Source organism: Neovison vison, chromosome 8 (assembly GCF_020171115.1).
Source record: "Neovison vison isolate M4711 chromosome 8, ASM_NN_V1, whole genome shotgun sequence".
Lineage (NCBI taxonomy): Eukaryota > Metazoa > Chordata > Mammalia > Carnivora > Mustelidae > Neogale > Neogale vison.
In genome coordinates this window covers 114,580,727-114,601,942 of record NC_058098.1, presented here as the reverse complement: position 1 = coordinate 114,601,942, position 21,216 = coordinate 114,580,727, and the positions used below count along the sequence as shown (strand labels likewise).

Below are 21,216 nucleotides of genomic sequence, written 5' to 3'. Positions count from 1 at the left end.
ATATATATGCCTGGAAACTTAAAGATGCACTCCTAAAAAAAAAAAAAAAAAAGAAAGAAAGAAAGAAAAGAAAAGGAAACCACAGTGAGGAAACAAAGAGACTCATATTAGAAAATAAAAAATATTTAGAACTTTGAAAATACTATATATCACCAACTGCAGGACATAACTAAAGCAGTATTTTTAGAGGGAAATTTGTGATCTTAAGTGCATTTATTACAAAAAAATGACAATAAATTAGTAAAAACATTCAACTTAACATTATAGAAAAAAACCAAACTTAAGAAAGAAGAAAATAAAAAAAAAAAAAAAGAAAGAAGAAAATAATAAATTAAATATAATGAAAGAATAGAAATGATTAACAAAACCAAAAGCTGGCTCTTACGAAAAAAATGAGACAAATGTGTAACTAAATTCCATTTAGAATAAAAGAAAATGGCACAAATAAGATTAGTAATTTAAATAATTAAATAAATAATTAAATTAAAATTAAAATTAAATTAAATTAATAAAATATTTAATATATTTAAATATATATAATAATTTAAATATATATAAATTTAAATATATAATAATAATTTAATATATTAAATATTTATAATACATTAAATATTTTATTAATTTAGATATATTTAAATATATTTAAATATATTTAAATAATAATTTAAATATATTTTATTTAAAAAATTAATATAATTAAATTAATATGATTTAAATAATTTAAATATATTAAATATATTTATAATATATTAAATACATTTAATATCTTTATAATTTAAATATAAATAAGCAAATGCTATGAACAAATTATACAAATGAGCTAAAGAAACTGAAAGCCAAATAAATCAATTAAAATTAAAACAAAGGTAGGCAATTTTACAGAAGAGGCATATCAAAACATCAAGGAATTCTTATACAAGCCACTTCAGAAAAGAGAAAAAGACTATTAAAACTTGATACCAACAAGGGAATCAACAGAACTTCATGTCACCTTGTCTAGAAGTTTAACATCTCAGCAAACAAAAAGATGCTTAATGCTTTACTCCCCTGGCTGGACGAGATTATAATTCCTTTATGGAACATGAATATTTCACTGGACAATTACAGTAACCTTCTTCAAATGTATGCTGTCAATCTCCTTTTCCAAAGCCATTTTGAGTTTGTTAATTTAGGACTACCAGCTCCACCTCCGTTTCCTTGCTGAGCCCCACAGTGTTTCATCAAGGCATCTCCTCCTCCATGACTTTGAGGCAAATTTTGGAGGGGATAATGGAGATTCTTCTGGCCATCCCAGGCCATTGCTCTGAGAATCACTCCATGAAGCATTTAATCGATTTCTAATATACATATGGTACCAATCACAATAACGTCCTCATAGTCAAGTCCTTTTTGTCTTCTCATTAGCAGCCAATTCACTGCAGCTTAATTTTTTTATTCTCTACATTAAACAATTTACCTAAAGTGGTTGTCGAACCTACTGATTCATTTATCCCTTGGCCCACCATCTTTCAGAGTTAAAAATGAAGGTACCCTTGCTGTAACCCTTCTTCAAATTTAGTCTTGAATTGTTTGGGGGGAGAGAGAGACACACACACACACACAGAGAGAGAAAGTGTGTGTGTGTGTGTGTGTGTGTGTGTGTGTGTGGTGTATCTTTTTCCCTTTCTTGGTTCCGTTCCCTCCTCCCATCTCCCAGGTAACAACAACTGCCCTCAGCAGTCGTAGACCGAGACTGCAGTTCTCCCATCTGCGTGGGGGTGGGTGAGGCTGGCCTGTTGGAACAGAACTTGACAGGCAGCAGTGTAGGCAGGAGCACTATCCTTTGTCCTACATGTCCTCTCATCCATTGACCACAGTCTCCTGGCCTTGAAGTTTTTGCTATGAAAATTCCTTTTTCCTAAGTGTGGCTTCTTCGTAAGGATCTTCAGTTCAGGATTCACTTATCGAGCCCACAATGGTCGTGACGCTGTGCTATAAAAGTTAAAGATGGAAGATTTTCCCAAAGGACTGGCAGGCATACGATGCCTGGGGAACCAGATGAAATAGCAAAAAGAGCGTGTTAGTGAAGAACCCCGGGAGAGCAAAGGGACAGACAAGATGGTTAAAGGGTCCCTCTTAGGCATGGACAGGATTCTTTTGAGAGAAGCGGTCATAATTTACCCCTGATGTAACAATCTCATGAGTCAAAACTGAGCTATGTCTGGAACCACAGCAAAGAAAGGAAAGAGCAAAAAGGCAAGAATAAAGCGGTGATTCACCTTTGACCTTACAACCCCACTTTTACACAAAAACCTATTTGTGGAGTTGCAGGAAGACAAGAAAGCACCAAAAAGAAGTTGAACAATGCGCAGTACCCACTATGAGGGAAAGTGGAATTCTTAGGGTTAATGGGCTGGAAAACAAGGTAGAGTATCAAAAGCTTCACTGCATAGAGAGTTATCAGGGTTACCAGAAAAACCCACTGAGATCACTCTACAACTATGACAGGGATTTCCCCTGCCCCTTGCTTTAAACCAAAAGGTCCCTAGGGAATTTTAACACAATCACTTGCAATCAGGAACATAATACTATTTTCCAAAGAGCGCAGTAGAAAAAACAGTACTTTATTTATGTAGCTTGTCATCCAAGAGCAGCAGAAGTATTTCAGTGTAATGTGGATTTAATGATATCTTCAGAAGTATCTTGTGAATCCACAAAGAAAAATTAAATTAGGTTTGAAAATAAGGCCAAATGAAAAGGGAAACAGATCCACCTTCTCCTTCATTTGCTAAAACTCTCGCAATACCAATCCTTGTCTCTTCCCTTTCTTTGGCTTTTTATGGCCGGTCAAGAAGGCCAGTTGGTTGTCCCCTTTATAAATTGGCATGTGCCCCTTTTTTTCCAGACTAGTTATCTCCCGCCTGGACTGTTACAGCAGCTGTCTCCTGACTGGGTTTCCAGCCCCCAGTTTCCTCTCCAGTCTGTCTCACACTGCCACCAGATAAATCTTCCCCCAAAGCTTCTCTCTTCATGAAACTGCCCCCACTGAAAGCTCTGGCATCTTACTGCCAATGGGACGATCTCAACTTGTTAGTCAGATCATCAGAACACACTGCAATTTGACTCCAACCTTCTCTGTCTCTACAGACCTCACTATAATCCACGGCTGGTGTAGGTTACTCGCTCTGCATGTGATCACATTTCCCTTTGCCTGAGAGGCTTCCCTCTGTCCCATCTACCCCTTCTTCAAATTTTAGCTTGAGTCCTGCATTCTCTCAGAGGAGTTCCAGAACCAGGACCGTAATCCTTCTCTCTTCTGAGACCCACACACAGTGTCTGGCATAGAACGAGGGTTCTACAAATATCACGTACGGTTATTATAGCTCTCCTTCTATTTCCCACTTGATATTTACCATGCACGACTTCTAAAATAACACAGCCTGATATTTTACTTTTTAAATCTATAATTCCTGAAGACACTGGTTCACATTTGTATTTCTCAGTAATACCCAATACACAGCAAGCAATCAGGAAGAATCCACCAACTGAGTTGACCAACAACAGGTATGCATCCTCCTATCGTGTAATGGAATTAAGGATGCAAAACGTCAGTATCAAATGAAGATTCCAAATAATATTTCTTATTTTATTATAAAGTAAATGCTTTAGAAAAATAAACTACATTGAGAATTCAAATGGCTATAGTAAGTCATTATAATTCAAAGGTATGGATGGGCCTGGGGGAAAGGAGTAAAGGCACTAAGTTCAGTGGGAAAAAATCTTGTTCATTTTGGAAACTGAGTTCTTCATATTTGTTTGATGTACTTACTTTTGTTTTAGTCGGATATAGGAAGTTGATAAATTGTTCCAAGCTTCAGCATTCTGAAATGATAGAGATCTCAGTTATAGGCTATTCTCGTTTAGGTAATAGAATAGTTCCTACAACCCAAAGTATAACACATTTTTCTAGTCCAAGAGGTGCTCTTTACAATCACAATTTTCATAAGGTATGTTTAAGGTATATGAGAAAATGAAATAAATTAAACTTAACTTTATAATTTAAAACAAAAGTACTCAACAAACTGACATAACTATTATAGCACTCAGTTGGAATTTAGCTAAGATTTCCAAATTTAAATTTCCAAAGTAACAGGATAATCTGCAATATAATTTACACAGCATATAGATTTATTACAAATTCAAGGTGATGCAGAATATTATTTATCATATCTTAAAAGCCTTTGCTATTTTACCATCATCCTTCATCAGATAGGAGAAGAAAGAAGTATGTGTTCTCCAGTGTTATTTCTAAGTATTTCATCAATCAAACGTACTTCTCTACCTATTCCTCTGTGCAATGACAAAAATAAAGTCGTTACATAAATGTTGAATGATATGAATTATGTTTGTTCCTCTCTGTTCAGCTCTTTATAAAATATAGAGTATATAGTTTTCAAGTTCATATGTGTGATTTAAAAATTAATGTCTGCTTGCAGACATTGCACAGCTAGTATCAGACTAGGCTTATTACCATAAAAAGCTACAAGCTGGACAAAATTTAGGGAATAGTTTTTGAAAAGTCACACAACAAGCAGCATGGGGCTATGAGCCTTGAGAGATGGTAAACTGAGAGATATCTCAACAATCAACCTATACCTCCATCTAGAGGCACTTTCAAGGCTCAGTACAGAGAGGTAGAAACCAAAAGAAGCACAGCAAGTCTTGCTGGGATTAAGAAAGAGACCAGAGTTCAGGACTCTGGACTTTGCCCAGAACTTGCTGGGCAAAAAACAGGGAAGTGAGATCTGTGCAGAGAATAAGCTCCAGAAACATCAATAAGTTTCTCTTTTAGTCCTTGGCTGAATATTAAGCTATATGTGTCAGGTAAAACTCGAGGCCAGGCAGAGGGCAACTACCAAAGAGCCATGAGCTGAAATGGAAATTCTGAAGGACACATAATGTTAGGAGCTCTTTAATTTCCAACCAACCAGTCCAACCAATCATATATCCAATAATGAGGACTTCAATCCAGGATGTATAAAAAACCTCCTATGACTCAACATAAAAACAACTAACCCAATCTAAAAAGTGGGCAAAGGGCATCAATCAACATTTATCCAAAGATGTGACACAAATGGCCAATAAGCACATAGAAAGATGCTCAACATTGCTAGCCATCAGGGCGATGGAAAAATGAAACCACTACGAGATGCCGCCTCCTTGGATGACTTGAATCAACAAGACAGGTAACAGCAAGTGCTGGTAAAGATCCCGAGAAACTGGGACCCCGCACATCTGCTGGTGGGTATGTAAAATGGTGATTCATAAAACAGTCTGGCAGTTTCTCAGAATTCTGAACACAGAGCTAACACACCCAGGAACTCTACTAGGAGGTACATATCTAAGAAAAACAGAAACGTATGTCCACCTAAAAACTTTTAAATGACTGTTCATAGCAACCTGATTTATCATAGCTAAAAAGTAAAAACAATCGAAATGTCCATCAACTGATGATCAAACAGGTAATGTGTGATATACCCACATAAAAGAATATTATTTGACCACAAAAAGGGAAGAACTACGGATACAAGCAACAGCATGGATGAACTGTGAAAACACAGAACAAAGTGAAAGAAGCCACAAAAGACCACAGAGCGTGTGATTCCATTTATACGAAATGTCCAGGATAGGCAAATCTAGAGACAGAATGTACTTTAGTGGTTGCCTGGGACAGGAGGCAGAGGTTGGGAAGTGCAAAGTGTTTGGAAGAAAGGAGGAGTGACTGCTAATGAGTATAGGGGGTTCTTTTTATGAAGATAAAATGTTCTGAAATTGATTGTGGCAATGGTTGCACAATTCTGAATATATTAAGAAATCCTCCTTCAAATGGAGGAACTAGGGGGGCCTGGGTGGCTCAGTGGGTTAAAGCCTCTGCCTTCGGCTCAGGTCATGATCTCAGGGTCCTGGGATCGAGCCCTACATCGGGCTCTCTGCTCAGCAGGGAGCCTGCTTCCTCCTCTCTCTCTCTGCCTGCCTCTCTGCCTACTTGTGATCTTTCAAATAAATAAATAAAATCTTTAAAATAAATAAATAAATAAATAAATAAATAAATGGAGGAACTATATGGGATGTGAATTATTTATCATCTCAGTAAAACTATTAAATATTAAAAGACTGTAAATGAAAAGAACTTTCTAGGAATGCAATTAACATAGGCAGCACATGTTACTGAATGACAAAATAGATGTGATATTTTGCTATATACCTCAGGTAAGTATAATTTTGCCTAAAAAACTGTTGTATCAAATTATTCCCATGAATAACTTAGCTATTATAAGAAGAAACTTATTTCTAGATTTATAAATCATTTACCTTAAGGTGTGACCTTCTGTCAAAGGTATACTTTCTTCCAACACAAAAGGAACTGCTGTTCTTTCATTTTAACATAAAATAATAGAAAATTGGAATTTTTTTGCCTTCTTTTATCTTTTTTTTTTTTTTGAGAGAAGAACATTTAACATGAGATCTACTCTCTCTACAAAATTTTAAGTATACAACACAGTACTGTTAACCACAGGCTCCATGTTGTACAGCGAATCTCTAGAACTTACTCATCTTGTAGAACTGAAACTATATGCCCACTGTAATTGCTATTCTGAACTACAGTACAATCCAAGTAACTCAGAGAATATCGAAGGGCTGTGAGAAGGAAAGCAGACCGAGAAAACTCACGTCCGGTTCTAGAGTCACACAACGCTGAAATGCCTTCGCTGAACCTCTGTAGTCTTCCAAGGCCAAATAGGCACAGCCAAGAGAAAACCACACCCCCAGCTGCAAGGACAAAAGGTCAAAGTCATTCAAACACATAGAGATATTTATAGGATATTTATTTTACACTTTACATTCATTTCCATTTGGGAAATTGAGTGGTGGGGGTGAATTTTTTCATATAATTTTCAAAACTAATATAACACCAAAAGCACGTGTAGTTATCACTGCACATCTTTTCTGAGAAAGACCATTCTTTGTGTTAACCAAACACCACGAATGCCATCCAGAACTCTATCTATAAACCCTCATACTATGAATGCGGGACTAATCTAAACTTTTTACTGAGTGTCAACTATCACAGTACCAGCAGATTCACAAAGGATAAATGTATGACAAACTTGAGAAGGATTAAAACTCTTGCTTTCATCTTCAAGTCAGTTCACAAACAATTCTGCAGTTTAACCATGACTGCTTAGGCATGCCTGAAAATAATTTGGAGAAAGCAGGGTGGGAATCTGGATTACCGACCAGCCGTTGAAAATGGAAAGCCCGACTTGAGTCAGCAAGATGTGTTAGCAGAGAGATTTAGAAAAAAACAGGTGAATTAGGAAGTAGCTATTGAAATTACAACAGAATTCTTCATATCACAGTGTTTCCTTAAAATTCAATAGTCTCTATCAAAAGGAAGATAAAACCGATAAAAATTCAATGAATTTAGTCAGAAATGCAGCTGTGGGGGTCAAGTTTGCTTTCCTTTCGGATACAGTTAGTAAGGGCAGCAGGAATAGGCGGCTGAGCACTGGCTGACTTGCAGGACAAAGGCAGGGAGCCGGCAGACAGGTTCGGTGGCACCCTTCAGGGTGGGCAAGGAAGTGAGGTGCTCTGTTATCTGTCCTTCCGCTAGGCAGTGGGGAACGCGGCCCACACACCCCTCCTCCCCCAGCCATTTCCACAAAACATGTTCCATATGGCTAGTTGAGACCTGAATGGTTTTTAAGCAGATAAAGATTTTTAGCCGATAATTAGAGATAAGGCCTAGAAAGCAAACATCCTTGGGCAATTTAACACTTTGCCTTGAATTCACAAGATGCTATAAATAACTGCTATCAGGAGCCTTTATGGAGAACAGATTTTGTCCGAGGGATAGGTACTGGCTGAAAAGGGGGTGGGTATGTGCTTGGAGAGAGGGGGGAATGCTAGAGATACTAGGTTGAAGTGAAGTTAGAATTCACTTTTTCAAATCAAAAGACTACCAGAAACTGAAAAATGATCTCATCACACCTTCCTTCTGTCAATTATTTACAGAATGGAGAGACCAAACCACCCTCAGTGATGATTCGTTCTGAGCGGGCCTAAAGTCTGATGCTAACTTATAAACGATACATAAAACAAGCTCTCTAACTTCTAACCAAGGTGCAAATTTCAACATCTGTGTGTTATAGTTCATCAGATACAAGGTACACCTTTTTTTCACCTTTTAACATCTCTGAAGTAGATCTGACCCCTTGTCAGAGTTTATTGGAGGCATTTTTTTATACAAGGTGGCACTTAAAATAAATGTGCCTGTTACAACCGATGGCATCTTATATCCCATGAATTGTGGTCACAAGTTTACTTGGAAAGAGGGATACCTCACCAGGGGACTAAAGCAAGAACAATGATAACTGCCCTCAAAGTTCTCAAAATGCATGTGTCGTGCTTGCTCTCTGCAAACAAACTTCCCACAAAACTATTTCCCATGTGTTGTTATTAAAAAAAGAAAAAGCAAGTGTAAATTCAAGATGTAAATAAAGAGCTTTATTTTTCAATCCACCTGTAAAGACAAAGGTTACAAATGTCTAAAATTAGCAATTACTCACAGCTCTAAAACAAGCTGGTGATAAGATTACTATTTACCTTTAAGGTTCTGAAACAAGCCAATGTTTTCTAACCAGTGTCTTAAAACCAAAATAAATTTAATGAAAATCAGGCAGATGACTTAATTTGATATATAGTATTACGGCTCTCTCTCTTTTTTTTTTTTCACTCTTGGCATTTGTGTTGTTTTAATAATTTGCATCCGAAGGAAAATTCTAGGATCATTAATTGCTAGTAGATTCCATCTGTTGATAAGATATAATTACAGAGGAGATGACTTGCACACACCCTATTCTTTGAAATCATGAAATGGCTTTTTAAAAAACAAACTCTAAAATCTTCTAATTGCTTTTGGCTGACCCACTAAACCATAAATAATGTATTCATCCTTGCTTTTCCATTGAGGTCCTCAGAATTTGGAGGATTAAGGAGAATATTTGGTGCCTCTTACTTTTTTCATTTTAAACTATTAATCCCAATAGTGACTAGCATCTTGATTCAGGTCATGCTCTTAAGAACAGAACATCATAAAAGAAAAAAATTAAAAGCCTCAAAAAAACTTCAAGGATGATTCCCCAAATTAAAATTGTATATGCTTGAATCCCAGAGACCTCTACCTTCCAGTCAAGTGCAATCACGGGAGGATATGATGTTAATGTCATCCCATTTTCTAGAAGCCACATTTAAAGAGTGGAAGGGAACAGGTGAAATTAATTTTAGTGACATTTTATTTAACTCTACAAATCCAAATAGTCTCATTTCAACATGGTATCAGTATGCGGAATTATTGAAATATTTTATATTCATGGTTCTCATACCAAGTCTTTGAAATTTGCTATGTACTCTGCACTTACAGCACATCTCAGTTTTGACTTTAGCTACATTTCAAGTGTGTTCAACTGCCAGACTGGCTAGTGGCCACCACACTGGGCAGCACAGTTCTACACAATTTCTACAAAACATTGACAAAGACCCCAGCATGCCTTGCATCCCTCCTTTCTTTCTTCAGTAAAGATCTAGCTCCTTGGGACACGTGGCTATCTCGGTCAGTGGAGCATGTGACTCTTGATCTTGGGATTGTGACTGTGAGCCCCACACTGGGTATAGAGATTAAAAATAAAATCTTAAAAAAAAAATCTACTTCTTCTGGCTGAGACCCTCCCCTAGGCTCCTACCTTTCATATGCTATAGTCTCTCCTAATCCTTGCTATACAATAGCAATCAGAATATTAGCACTTAATAAGCATGTACAATGTGTGCCAAGAATGGATACCAGGAGCTTTCCACATATTACCTCATTGCTTCCTCACAAGAGCCTCGCAAGGTAGTAAACAGTACCCTCATTAGAGAGATGGTAAGGGGTCACAAAGTCAGTCAGTGACACAGGAGAAACCTGACTCAGTCAATGGGAGTGCAGAGCCCATGTCTACAGTGGGAGGCACTGTACCATTCTGCCCACATACAGCCAAGACTGATGGCAATACCATCCTTGTCACCAATACAGTGAGAGAGGAACAAAAGAACTCAGTCAACAGGGGCTGGGAAACTCAGCAGATCAATTTTTTAAGAACTGGAGTCTATCCCCTCAAAGCTCTCTTTAGGCAAGTGGACACTGATGAAGCACAAGGGATGACCATATTCAGGTGCAGGGAAGAGCTGAAAGGCAAACGTCTTATCAAAGGGACTGGGCAGGAACAGAGACAGAGAATCATCGGGCAGAGAAGCTGACTGGGATATCTGTAGAGCTTATTCCAGGGCGAACTGTGAAGGCAGGCTAGTTATCGTTAGGGCAATCATCTTCAGAAGCTGACAGTCTAGCTTGTTTCTCTGAGGGAGCCAATACAGAAAATACACAAAAGCAAGACAACTACTTATTTTGAATGTGAAGATATATGAACTTAAAGAATGGTTTAAAATTATTTTTAAAAATAGGGGCGCCTGGGCAGCTCAGTTGTTAAGTGTCTGCCTTCGGCTCAGGTCATGATCCCAGGGTGCTGGGATCGAGCCCCGCATCAGGCTCCCTGCTTGACGGGAAGTCTGCTTCTCCCTCTCCCTACCCCCCTGCTTGTGCTCCCTCTCTCATTGTGTCTCTGTCAAATAAATAAATAAAATATTTTTTAAAATAAAATTATTTTAAAAAATAAAGTAAAGGACAAGAATGGTTGAGAATGAGATCTGAGTTCCTCTCACAAAGCCCCCTGGAAGAAGAATGGAATAGAGGGGAAGACAGATCAGTGGTATTCGAGAAGCTCGAAGTAACTTAACCTCGGAGTCTCAGTCACCCAATTGTTAAATAGGGATTTGATGAAGCAAAAATTACAAGGCTTCTTCACACCCAAGATCCTGAAAACACAGGGGTGACTGGGTTCAAAGGTACATTAGTGCCATCTAGTGGCAAAGTAGAGTACCCCGATGATACAAACCAGAAAGGCAGCAGGTTTGAGGGGCACAAGCCATTCAGTTAGGAGCCTTAGAAATCAATTCAAAAGAGGCAGAGAGGAGTGGCACCTGGGTGGCTCAGTGGGTTGGGCCACTGCCTTCGGCTCAGGTCATGATCTCAGGGTCCTGGGATCGAGTCCCACATCGGGCTCTCTGCTCAGCAGGGAGCCTGCCTCTCTCTCTCCTCTCTGCCCACTTGTCATCTCTCTCTGTCAAATAAATAAATAAATAATAAAATCTTTAAAAAAAAAAAAAAAGGCAGAGAGGAAAACAAGGCATAGAAAGGAAGTAATTTGCTTCAAGCAAAACAAAGGTTCCTGATTCCTGGTGTGCAACAGGTGTGACGAAGACAGAAATCACAATATGTATTAACCTCAATAATTAAAATAGAAATTAAACCGTGTTTTTTTTTTTTTTTAAAGACGCTAAATAGTTTGCCACACTGAAGGCTAACACACACTAAGCACCACTAGGCAATGGGCTTGGATTATTTTTACAATTAAAAAGTTAATTTTTATTAAGAGTCTTAAAGCACATCTGCAGTAGGTACCATTTGCTTGTATATTACAATTTTCTTTCTTAAATGATGAGTCTATTACTCAAATTTCCTTCCTCCTCAAGATTTCTGCAGAACGAATGGTCAGCAGCCTCACACTTCTGCTAGTTTTCCTCACTGGACTGACCGAATTGTTCAGCGGTCACGCGTACCGGTCAACACGTTGGAAGCAATCCTCAAGGCCGCGCTGCACTCTCCATCACCGCCTCTCACGTCCCTGACTCATTCCCATGACCCCGAATGTAGATAAGTGGTTGAATGTGGTTTCCTTAAACAGGAAATGACCCAAGACAAATCCAAGAGCGATACCAATGTTCTTTGGTGACAGCTTTTCCTGAAGTGATGCCTGGGGCTCATATTCTTCTCAAATTCTTTTATAACCAAATTTCTCATTTACTGAATAGGCAGTTCTCCTTCCTAAGGAAACACACATCCTCAGCTTCGAGCTTCTTTTTCTCTCTAAAGGAAAAGCGTCCTCTATTGCGGTGTCTTGTTTAAACTATGGAACCAAATAAACTTTGCACAGACTTTTTTCTTTTTACTAGACAGGCTATTCCTTGTTTAGTGCCCTGCTCTTACTCCTCCCCTCGATTTGGTTACCACTGGTATTTGCCCACTCCTTCCAGAGAATTCGCAACGTAAGGTAGTTCAAGCATTCACATGTCATCTGAACGTCAGACTCTCCTGCGGGGTGTATCTCCCTTTTTCTAGGCTACAGATAATGGGGCAACGCTGATTTCCTTCCACTGCTATTACCTCACGGCAACAAGGAGGAGAGAGAGAAAGTCTATGATGTACCATCCATGCCTGAGAACTATGGGCCTGGAAATATCTAGACACTGCACATACATTGGCTCGAATGTCCCCTGTGGCACACGGAGACAGGTATTATAATCTCCACTTTACAAGTAAGGAAACTGAAGCTCGGAAAGATGAGGTGGCCGACCTACAGTCCGTTCTTTGTGGCCACCAGGATTCAGAATTAGGTTCGGGGCGCCAAGGCTCCCGGCCTCCCAGCTGCCCTGGGAGTCACAGCTACCACCCAGATGTTCACTGCAGCGCTCGTGTTTCCTGGCAGTTACGCAAGTGAGACTTTAAGAGGTTCATTTTTTATTGCTTACCAATATGAAAAAGGAAGAACAAAAAGGAAAGAATCTCTTTTTTCTCTACATATTACTCACATATGTTCATTCTGTCTTCTCCATTGGAATGTAAGCTTCAATTCCTCGACTCGTTCCACCAGAGCTCCACAACAGGAACTCTTTTAACCCCATTTCCAATAAAAACATTTTCTTTCAAAAACTTTGATAATGTCAAAAATGGACCGCTACAGATCAAGGACGAACAAAATTCCAAAGATAATTATCAATGCTGCCAGAGTCTTGTGTCACATGTGGAGCCTTCTGTATAGCATGGGCTGGAAGGGCTGCTGACCCTCTAAAGTTCCGCAGCCTTGCAGAGACACTCAAGGCTATGTGCTGGAACATTCCAAAACAACCAAGTTAGAACCTCTCTTTGCTCCTGATGAAAACCCCAGTGGTTCTTCATGAAAGGAAGAAAATAATTCAAATGACAATTTTGTGTTCAAACCTTTCCATAACTTCTTTTTTTAAGGCTTTATTTATTTAAAACTTTAGGCTTTGTTTATTTTTAAGATTTTTATTTATTTCTTAAATTAGAGAGAGAGAGCCAGCTCATGAATGGGGAAGGGGCAGAGGGGGAGAATCTCAAGCAGACTGTGCTGAGCATAGGGCCCAATGAGGGGCTTGATCTCACGACCCTGACACCGTGACCTGAGTGAAAACCAAGAGCTGGACACTTAACTTACTGAGCCACGTAGGCGCCCCTCGTAACTTCTAACCAGACCTCAACCAAATTCACCATTACTTCCTAACATAAGACAATGTCCTCTACAGACAAGAGGAAAGAGCTTAAGAGTCAGCGCTCTGGAACCACAAAGTCCAGGTTCAAATCCTAGCTCCACCCATCATAAGCTGTGGGAACTGGTGCAAATTACTTAACCTTCTGTTTCCTTATTTGTTAAATGAGGGTAAAAACAGTAAGTACCTCAAGGATTGTAGTGAGGATTAAAAATACATGCAAATGCTTAGACTAGTACCTGGCACCTAGTCAACACTCAGTAGTTAGCTGCCATCATCATCATCATCATCATTACAACTGAATAAAAAATAAACAGTGAAAACCAATAGTTGTCAAGAAATCTTTGTTGGCTCCACAGCCAGTTTTTGCATCTGCTAGTCTCCTTTCCTGAAACATGTTTTTCCAACTTTGCCTCCCATCCAAATCCCAACCATTCTTCCCAGTTCAGAACATCTGCATCGGGGCACCTGGGTGGCTTGGTCGTTAAGGGAATGCCTTCAGCTCAGTCATGATCCCAGGGTCCTGGGAACAAGGCCCGCATCGGGCTCCTTGCTCAGTAGGAGGCCTGCTTCTCCCTCCCTCACTCCCCCTGCTTGTGTTCCCTCTCTTGCTGTGTCTCTCTCTGCCAAATAACTAAAACCTTAAAAAAAAAAAAAAAGAACATCTGCATGAGGCCTTCACATCCCCATTCATACTGCCATCACTAGGCATCCAAAGCATGCTGTCTATTTACTCTACTCCCTGGCCACATAAAAAGTTATTTCTGCCTCCTCTCCTCATTTAGCCCATAGAAACCACAGGAGGGCAAGAGGCCATGTCTTAACACAATTCTTCCGTAGCCTCCTCAATACCTCAAAATGGTTTACTCTTACATTCCAGCTTAGACTACAGAAGATGGTTCATAGAATTTGCTATTATAATAGTAATGCTCTCATCTTCCTTCCAGGGTCATTAGAAACATTATTCCTTTTCTAGGGCTAATACCTTCATCTCTTCTGCTTATTTCACTCTTCCTTAGAATGATCTTCCCTAGTTACCTTTCCCTGTCTATATAACTTTCACTCTCTCCTCCACTCGCTGGATTCACTTTCTCCTTTATCCACTGCCCTCAACCATGTAAAGGTCTCCAGTATCCTGCAAAGATTTACCTGCTTCTTCTGCCCTTGTACATGACATTTTGACTCTTATCTCTTCGACATGCTCCCAGTATGAACAGTCTACACATGCTATATCCTTCTCCTCATGTGCCACCCACTCTAAACCTTCTGAAGCTGGCTCTGAAGGTCATTAGTGAGCTCCAATCCAATGACCTCTTCTTGGCCCTCTCTGGACTTCATCACTACAATGTGACATTACTCACTAACACTTTTTCCTTTCGTTCCCATGAATCCTTTCCATGAATCCCTAGCCCTCTGACCAAGAGGGGTATATTTTGTTCGAATGGTGTATTTTGTTTGAATCTTTTTTCACTGGTGCTATTTCTTCTACCTTCCTCCAACTGCTGCTCAAAGATCAGGATTTTGCTCAGTGTTCTCTTCCAAGATTTTGTGTAAAGAATTTATTCACGGGGCACCTGGGTGGCTCAGTGGGTTAAGCCGCTGCCTTTGGCTCAGATCATGATCTCGGGGTCCTGGGATCGAGTCCCGCGTCGGGCTCTCTGCTCAGCAGGGAGCCTGCTTCCCTCTCTCTCTGTCTCTCTCTCTCTGCCCGCCTCTCTACCTACTTGTGATCTCTCTCTGTCAAATAAATAAATAAAATCTTAAAAAAAAAAAAAAAAGAACTTATTCACTTGCATGGCTTTATCTTACTTCCACAAAAAATAGCCCCAAATCTGCAAGCTCAATTCTGGCCTTCCTACTGGGCTCAGTCTCTTATGTCCAATGAACGATCAGCCATCTCTGCTTAGATACAGCAACACGCCTTCATAGTCAATATCCAAAATCACATCACCTCCTGTAAAAGATATTTTTCCTTCTTCTGAAATCTCTATATTTTATCAACAGGGACATCTTCCTTTTTCATCAGACAAGTGAGAAAACTGGCATCCTCTCGGATTCCAAGCTCTCCCTCTATCCTGCCAGTCCAAATGATGAAGTCCCAGGAGATGTCCCCTTGTGACGAGGCTTCCACCTGTTCTATCTTTCCACTCTCACTGCCCACTCATCCGTAACATTCATTCCTTATTTAAACTTCCTGTAATACTATTTTTGTCCTATCACTCTTTTATGCAAAACCACAACAGACTTCCACATCTACAGGGTGAGACAATCCTGAAGAGGGGCATGTAGGTCCCTTCACAGTCTAGCTCTAGCCATATCACTCCCTGGTGGAGACTCTCCACTCTCCACTGACAGGATGACACAGCTGAATTCATTCCCACATCCGTGTCTGTATGTGGTAGGTTCTCGATAATGCTAAGTTAGGCAACCATGTAATATACTGTCCAAACTGCAACATTTTTGAAAATGAAACAGAGCGTTAGAAAATAATTAAAGTTACATATCTTTAAAAAGGCTTTATTTATTGACCAACAAATTGTTGAGCAACAAAATTGGTTTTATTGTATCAGGGGAACTCTGAGATGGTTCTATTCAAAATGAAAAATAAAAATATGTTAAGGCAAAAATATTTAAATGCTGATTACCTGAAATTTAGATATAACAAAAGGAACTTAATCAAGCTATACATTTGCACATTTCTGTAATATATTACAGAATTAAAATAACTGAAATTTTGTTAGTAGATATTAATAAACTTTAATCATTTTCTTATTCATATCTAATCTAGTATCATTATCACTGTTGTTTTTCTGGTTAATTCCTGTTTTTGATACGATCTTAGCACTTAGAATTTTCTCATAAAAGTTCCTGTCTACTCCAACATTCTTCATTGTTAATTGTGATTATTTATTATTATTATAAATATTTTTATAATATATTATATATTATATAATTATTAATATATTATTATAATAAATTATAAATAAATGTATTGTTATTAATGCATTTAATATTACTAAAACTTTTGACTCACTCTTGTCTGTAGATCATAATAATTTTAGTTGAGAAAATATTCTTTCTAAATATAGTGAGGAAAAGTTAAAAATAGAACTACTATATGACCCAGCAAATTCCACTTTGGGGTATCTATCTGAGGGAACTGAAATCAGGACTTAGAGAGGTATCTGCCCCCTCACCTTCACTGCACTATTATTCACAATAGCCAAGGCATGTAAACAATCTAATTGCCTGGGAATGGATGGATGGATAAAGAAAATGTGGACACACACATACCTGCAGCACACACACACACACAGAATGTTAGCCATAAAGAAGAAGGAAATCCTGCCTTTTGTGCCAACGTGGATGCACTCTGAGGACATTATGCTACATGAAGTAAGTCAGAGAAAGACAAATGACTCTATGTTCTCACTTTTATGTGGAATCTAAAACAGGTGAACTCTCTAGCTGAAGAAACTGGTGGTTGTCAGGGGCTGAGAGGGTAGGGGAAAGGGGGAGATGCTGGTCAAAGGGGACAGGCTTTCAGTTATAAGTTGAGTGAATTCCGGAGCTCTAACATTTTAGCATGATGATTATAGTTAACAATACTGTATCATATGCTTGAAAGTTGCCAAGAGAATAGATTTTAAATATTATCAACACACACAGACATACATACACACAGGTAATTATGTAAGGTGACAGAGGTATTTAACTAATGCTACAGTGATAAGCATTTTGCAATATATACAAGTATCGATCACATTGTATACCTTCAATTTACATGGTGTAATATGTCAATTATATTTCAATAAAGCTGGAAAAAAAATTTTAATGCACTGAGATAACTAGTAAACCCAGAGCACCTGCTGCTAAGAGGCTATTCATAATACTGATCTTATTAATACTGAAACTTTTAATTGTCTTTTGGCCTCTGTTTAGAGGGCTTTGTTCAATTTTTTTTTTTTTTTTTTTTAAGTAGGACCCTGAGATCAAGACCTAAGATCCTGGGGCACCTGGATGACTCAGTGGGTTAAAGCCTCTGCCTTCAGCTCAGGTCATGACCTCAGGGTCTTGGGATCAAGCCCCACATTGGGCTCTGTGCTCAGCAGGGAGCCTACTTCCTCCTCTCTCTCTGCCTGCCTCTCTGCCTACTTGTGATCTCTGTCTGTCAAATAAAGAAAATCTTTAAAAAAAAAAAAAAAAAAAAGACCTAAGATCTTGAACTAATATCAACAGTCAGACACCTAACCCAACTGAGCCACCTAGGCACCCTGAACAAATATTTTTAATAAGACAAAATTCATCAAATAAGTTGTCTCTATTTATGATTCTTTGTTAAGTCTCACCAGATCTAGAGACTGCTAAGTTATAGGCCTAATTCTAATATAGAATATAAATTTATTGAATTAAAATCAAAACCTCAATAAAAGTTTCCTGCAGGGGCACCTGGGTAGCTCAGTTGGCTGCGTCCAACTCTTCTGATTTTTGGCTCAGGTCACGATCTCAGGATTGTGGGATTAAGTCCGGCATCCGACTCAGTGCTGGGCATGGAGTCTGCTTGAGATTCTCTCTCTCCCTCCCCTCTACCCCTCTCCACTCCTTCTCCTAAAAAAAAAAAAGTTTCCTACAAATTATTATTGATATTTTAAATACAATGGTATTATGATTACTTTTTTTTAAAAAAAGATGATTTATTTATTTGAGAGAGAGTGCATGAGCAGAGGGGAACAGCAGTGTAAGAGGGAGAAGCAGGCTCCCCACTGAGCAGGGAGCCTGATGGGGTTTAGTCCCAGGACCCCGAGATCATGACCTCAGCTGAAGGCAGATGCTTAACCAACTGAGCCACCCAGGAACCTCATTGTGGTTATTTTCTAAAGTTATTTCTTCAGAGATACATAATCAAACATTTAAAAAGTATATGCTTTGAGGGGCGCCTGGGTGGCTCAGTCCTTAAGCGGCTGCCTTTGGCTCATGTCATGATCCCAGGGTCCTAGAATAGAGCCCCGCATGGGGCTCCCTGCTAAGCGGGAAGCCTGCTTCTCCCTCTCCCACTCTCCCTCCTTCTGTTGCCCCTCTCACTGTGTCTCTGCTAAATAAGTAAATAAAATCTTTAAAAAAAAATTAAATGCTTTGATATACTGATTTGTTTCAAAATAATATGAGGTAGATTTAGGGAAATATTGATGAAATAAAATCAGCCATAAGTTAGTAATTGTTGAAGCCGGTTTATGCATATGGGAAGGGAGCTCACTATAGTAGTTCTCTCTGCTATTTTATACTTTATATAGTTGAAATTTGCTTAATAAAAGGTTACAAAGAAAAGATTCTTCCTAAGTGGATGTTATAAACTGAATTAAACCCCCAAAATTCAAAATGCTGATACTCAACCCCCAGTGTGACTATGCTTGGAAATAGGACCTTTAAGGAAATAATTAAAATTAAATGACGTCATAGAAGTGGGGCCCTAATCTGGTTAAGACTTTTGGTGTCCTCATAAGAAGAGAACTACAAGCACACAGAGGAAAAAGCCTTGTTATCCAAAAGCCAGGAAGAGAGACCTCACTAGAAGTCAACCCTGAAGGCACCCTGATCTTGGACTGTTATCTTCCAGAACTGTAAGAAAATAAATTTGTCATTTCAAACCACCTAATCTGTAGTATTTTGTTATGGCAGCCCTAGCAGACTGATACAGAAAGATATGCAAAATTATAACTTTACATTTCAAAATTAAACCCTGAGCTCTCACTATTCTTTTTTGTGGAAAATTTCAATGTCTTCCTGTTTGAAAGTGTTGCCTTTAATAATTGCAATTTGTAAAAACAAACAAATAAATAAATAAATAAGTTACTATTTGCTTAAAACTGTTTTTAAAAAAACTGAAGTTATTGGAACTTCATTAATTGACTACATAAAGATTTCCAATTGATTATGAAAACAATACAGCCAAAATGCAAAAAACTCTTTTTCTTAAAAGTTCGTATCATTGTAGGACACCTGTAAAATAATTCTTCAAAAACTCAAACATTTTTAAAGTCCACTTGATGGGAAGAAACAGAAAAGTATATACTGCCACACTATAGAAATTTTAATTCAACATCAGATGTGTCACAAGAATCTTATAATTTCCAAACTGTGTACATGAAAATATTTGTAAATGACAACAGCCCCTTTTTATATCCATTAATAGAAGCCTATTTGGACCACATCATGTCTACCACCACAGCCAAATCCAAGTATATTCATGTTCCACAGGTTTTCTTAATTCAGAAAGAACATTCTTTTTACCATGTTGCTTTGTTTCACCAAAATTTATAACCTTATTATCGCCACTAAAAAAGTAGTACTTTAATCTGCTACATTAACTTGTGAACTGAATTTACAACAGCATTCAGAATAATGTCAGATGTTTCACCTTTAAGAGAATGAATTTCCAAGAATTTTACTTTGAATCCACTAACTGGATGGAAGAAATTAAAGCATTATGTGAACAGAATTAATGACTTTTCTTTTTGAAGCATCTGCTGTCACTGATACTAAACTAATGAATTCAACTGGTACTGAACTAGTTCTACGAAACGAGCTAGCAAATTAACACCTAAGATCTCAACTTTTCATATATGTACATTTGTGCTCATTTTCATTTGCTCTGGATAAAAAGTCAAGCCTCACAGAATGACATGAAAATGCATCTCCTATAGCCACATATTAACTCATCAACTTTGGACATGACTTCTTAAAAAAAAAAAAAGAGTACCAACTTTAGACGTAAATGTTAATGTTTCAATAGACTTAGTCTTATGGTTTTCACGTTGTCAGTGATGCCACCATGGCCCCTGAGGTGGAGGGTACATGTCAACTACGTTTTGTGCAGGCTCATTAGCTTTCTTGGCAAATGAGAATTGAGTTCCTACTGTCCTCCAAAAACACACTTTTTTGGTTTGTTTGGTTTTTGAAGGCGAATGCTGCCAAAGGGTTTATTATAAACTATATAAAAAGTTACCAAGCCACATAATACAAAAATAATGGTATATTGAGGCCATATGATAAGTGATCAAACCACGGCAGCAAGAGAATTCAGGCTATTCCCCATGCACCTTATTTATGGCAGGCCTGCTCTGCTCTGCTCCCCATACGTCTAGCCTCTGATTCCCCACACTTCCCACTAATCCTGCCAAATGGTAGCCAGGCAACGTCATGCTTCATGGGGGCCGCGGCTTGGCACATATGTCTGATATATACCAGGGGGCTTATGAAGACATTGGCTCCAGTACTTCTCCTACCACCACCCAAACCCAAAGAAGGTGTCGGTTCTCAGCACCTGTGAGCAAGGTTGTACCAGCAAGCACCCCGCACGCAGTCCTTAAAAGGGTAATGTCAGCAAGCCATGTCAGGAAAGGGTAGGAAAGAAACAGACAGGCTGTTACTAGTCATTGTTCAGATCTTAGCAAGGCCTCAAATATAATTAATACTAGATGAGATTATGGCAGAAGATGGAAGTACAAAGTAGATGTCTGTGAAAACCCACTCCAACAGCTTTTTGTGCAACAATTAATATTACTTCATTTAGAAATGAAAAATCTTGAGACAAACGCTAAACAGGATGGGTTACTAGGATAACAAGCACAAAGTGGCCATTTATGTTTAATGAACACTCAAACCCCTGGCTTTCTTCATGCTCTCCTCCCTGGGAAGTCAGTTCCCCTTCTGAACATCAACCTACCTTCTACCATT

At 38.6% G+C, this 21,216-nt stretch overlaps 1 protein-coding gene across 1 annotated transcript in view; it reads right to left on the bottom strand.

Annotated features, from left to right (window-relative positions):
* TTC27 (tetratricopeptide repeat domain 27) overlaps positions 1 to 21,216 on the bottom strand; it is a 171,123-nt gene that overhangs the window by 30,762 nt on the left and 119,145 nt on the right. The window contains exons 14-15 of the mRNA XM_044261742.1: positions 6,712 to 6,810; positions 3,809 to 3,861 (exon numbers count right to left, since the gene is read on the bottom strand). Coding sequence (XP_044117677.1) covers positions 3,809 to 3,861; positions 6,712 to 6,810 — 152 coding nt within the window. The remainder of the gene's footprint in view (positions 1 to 3,808; positions 3,862 to 6,711; positions 6,811 to 21,216) is intronic.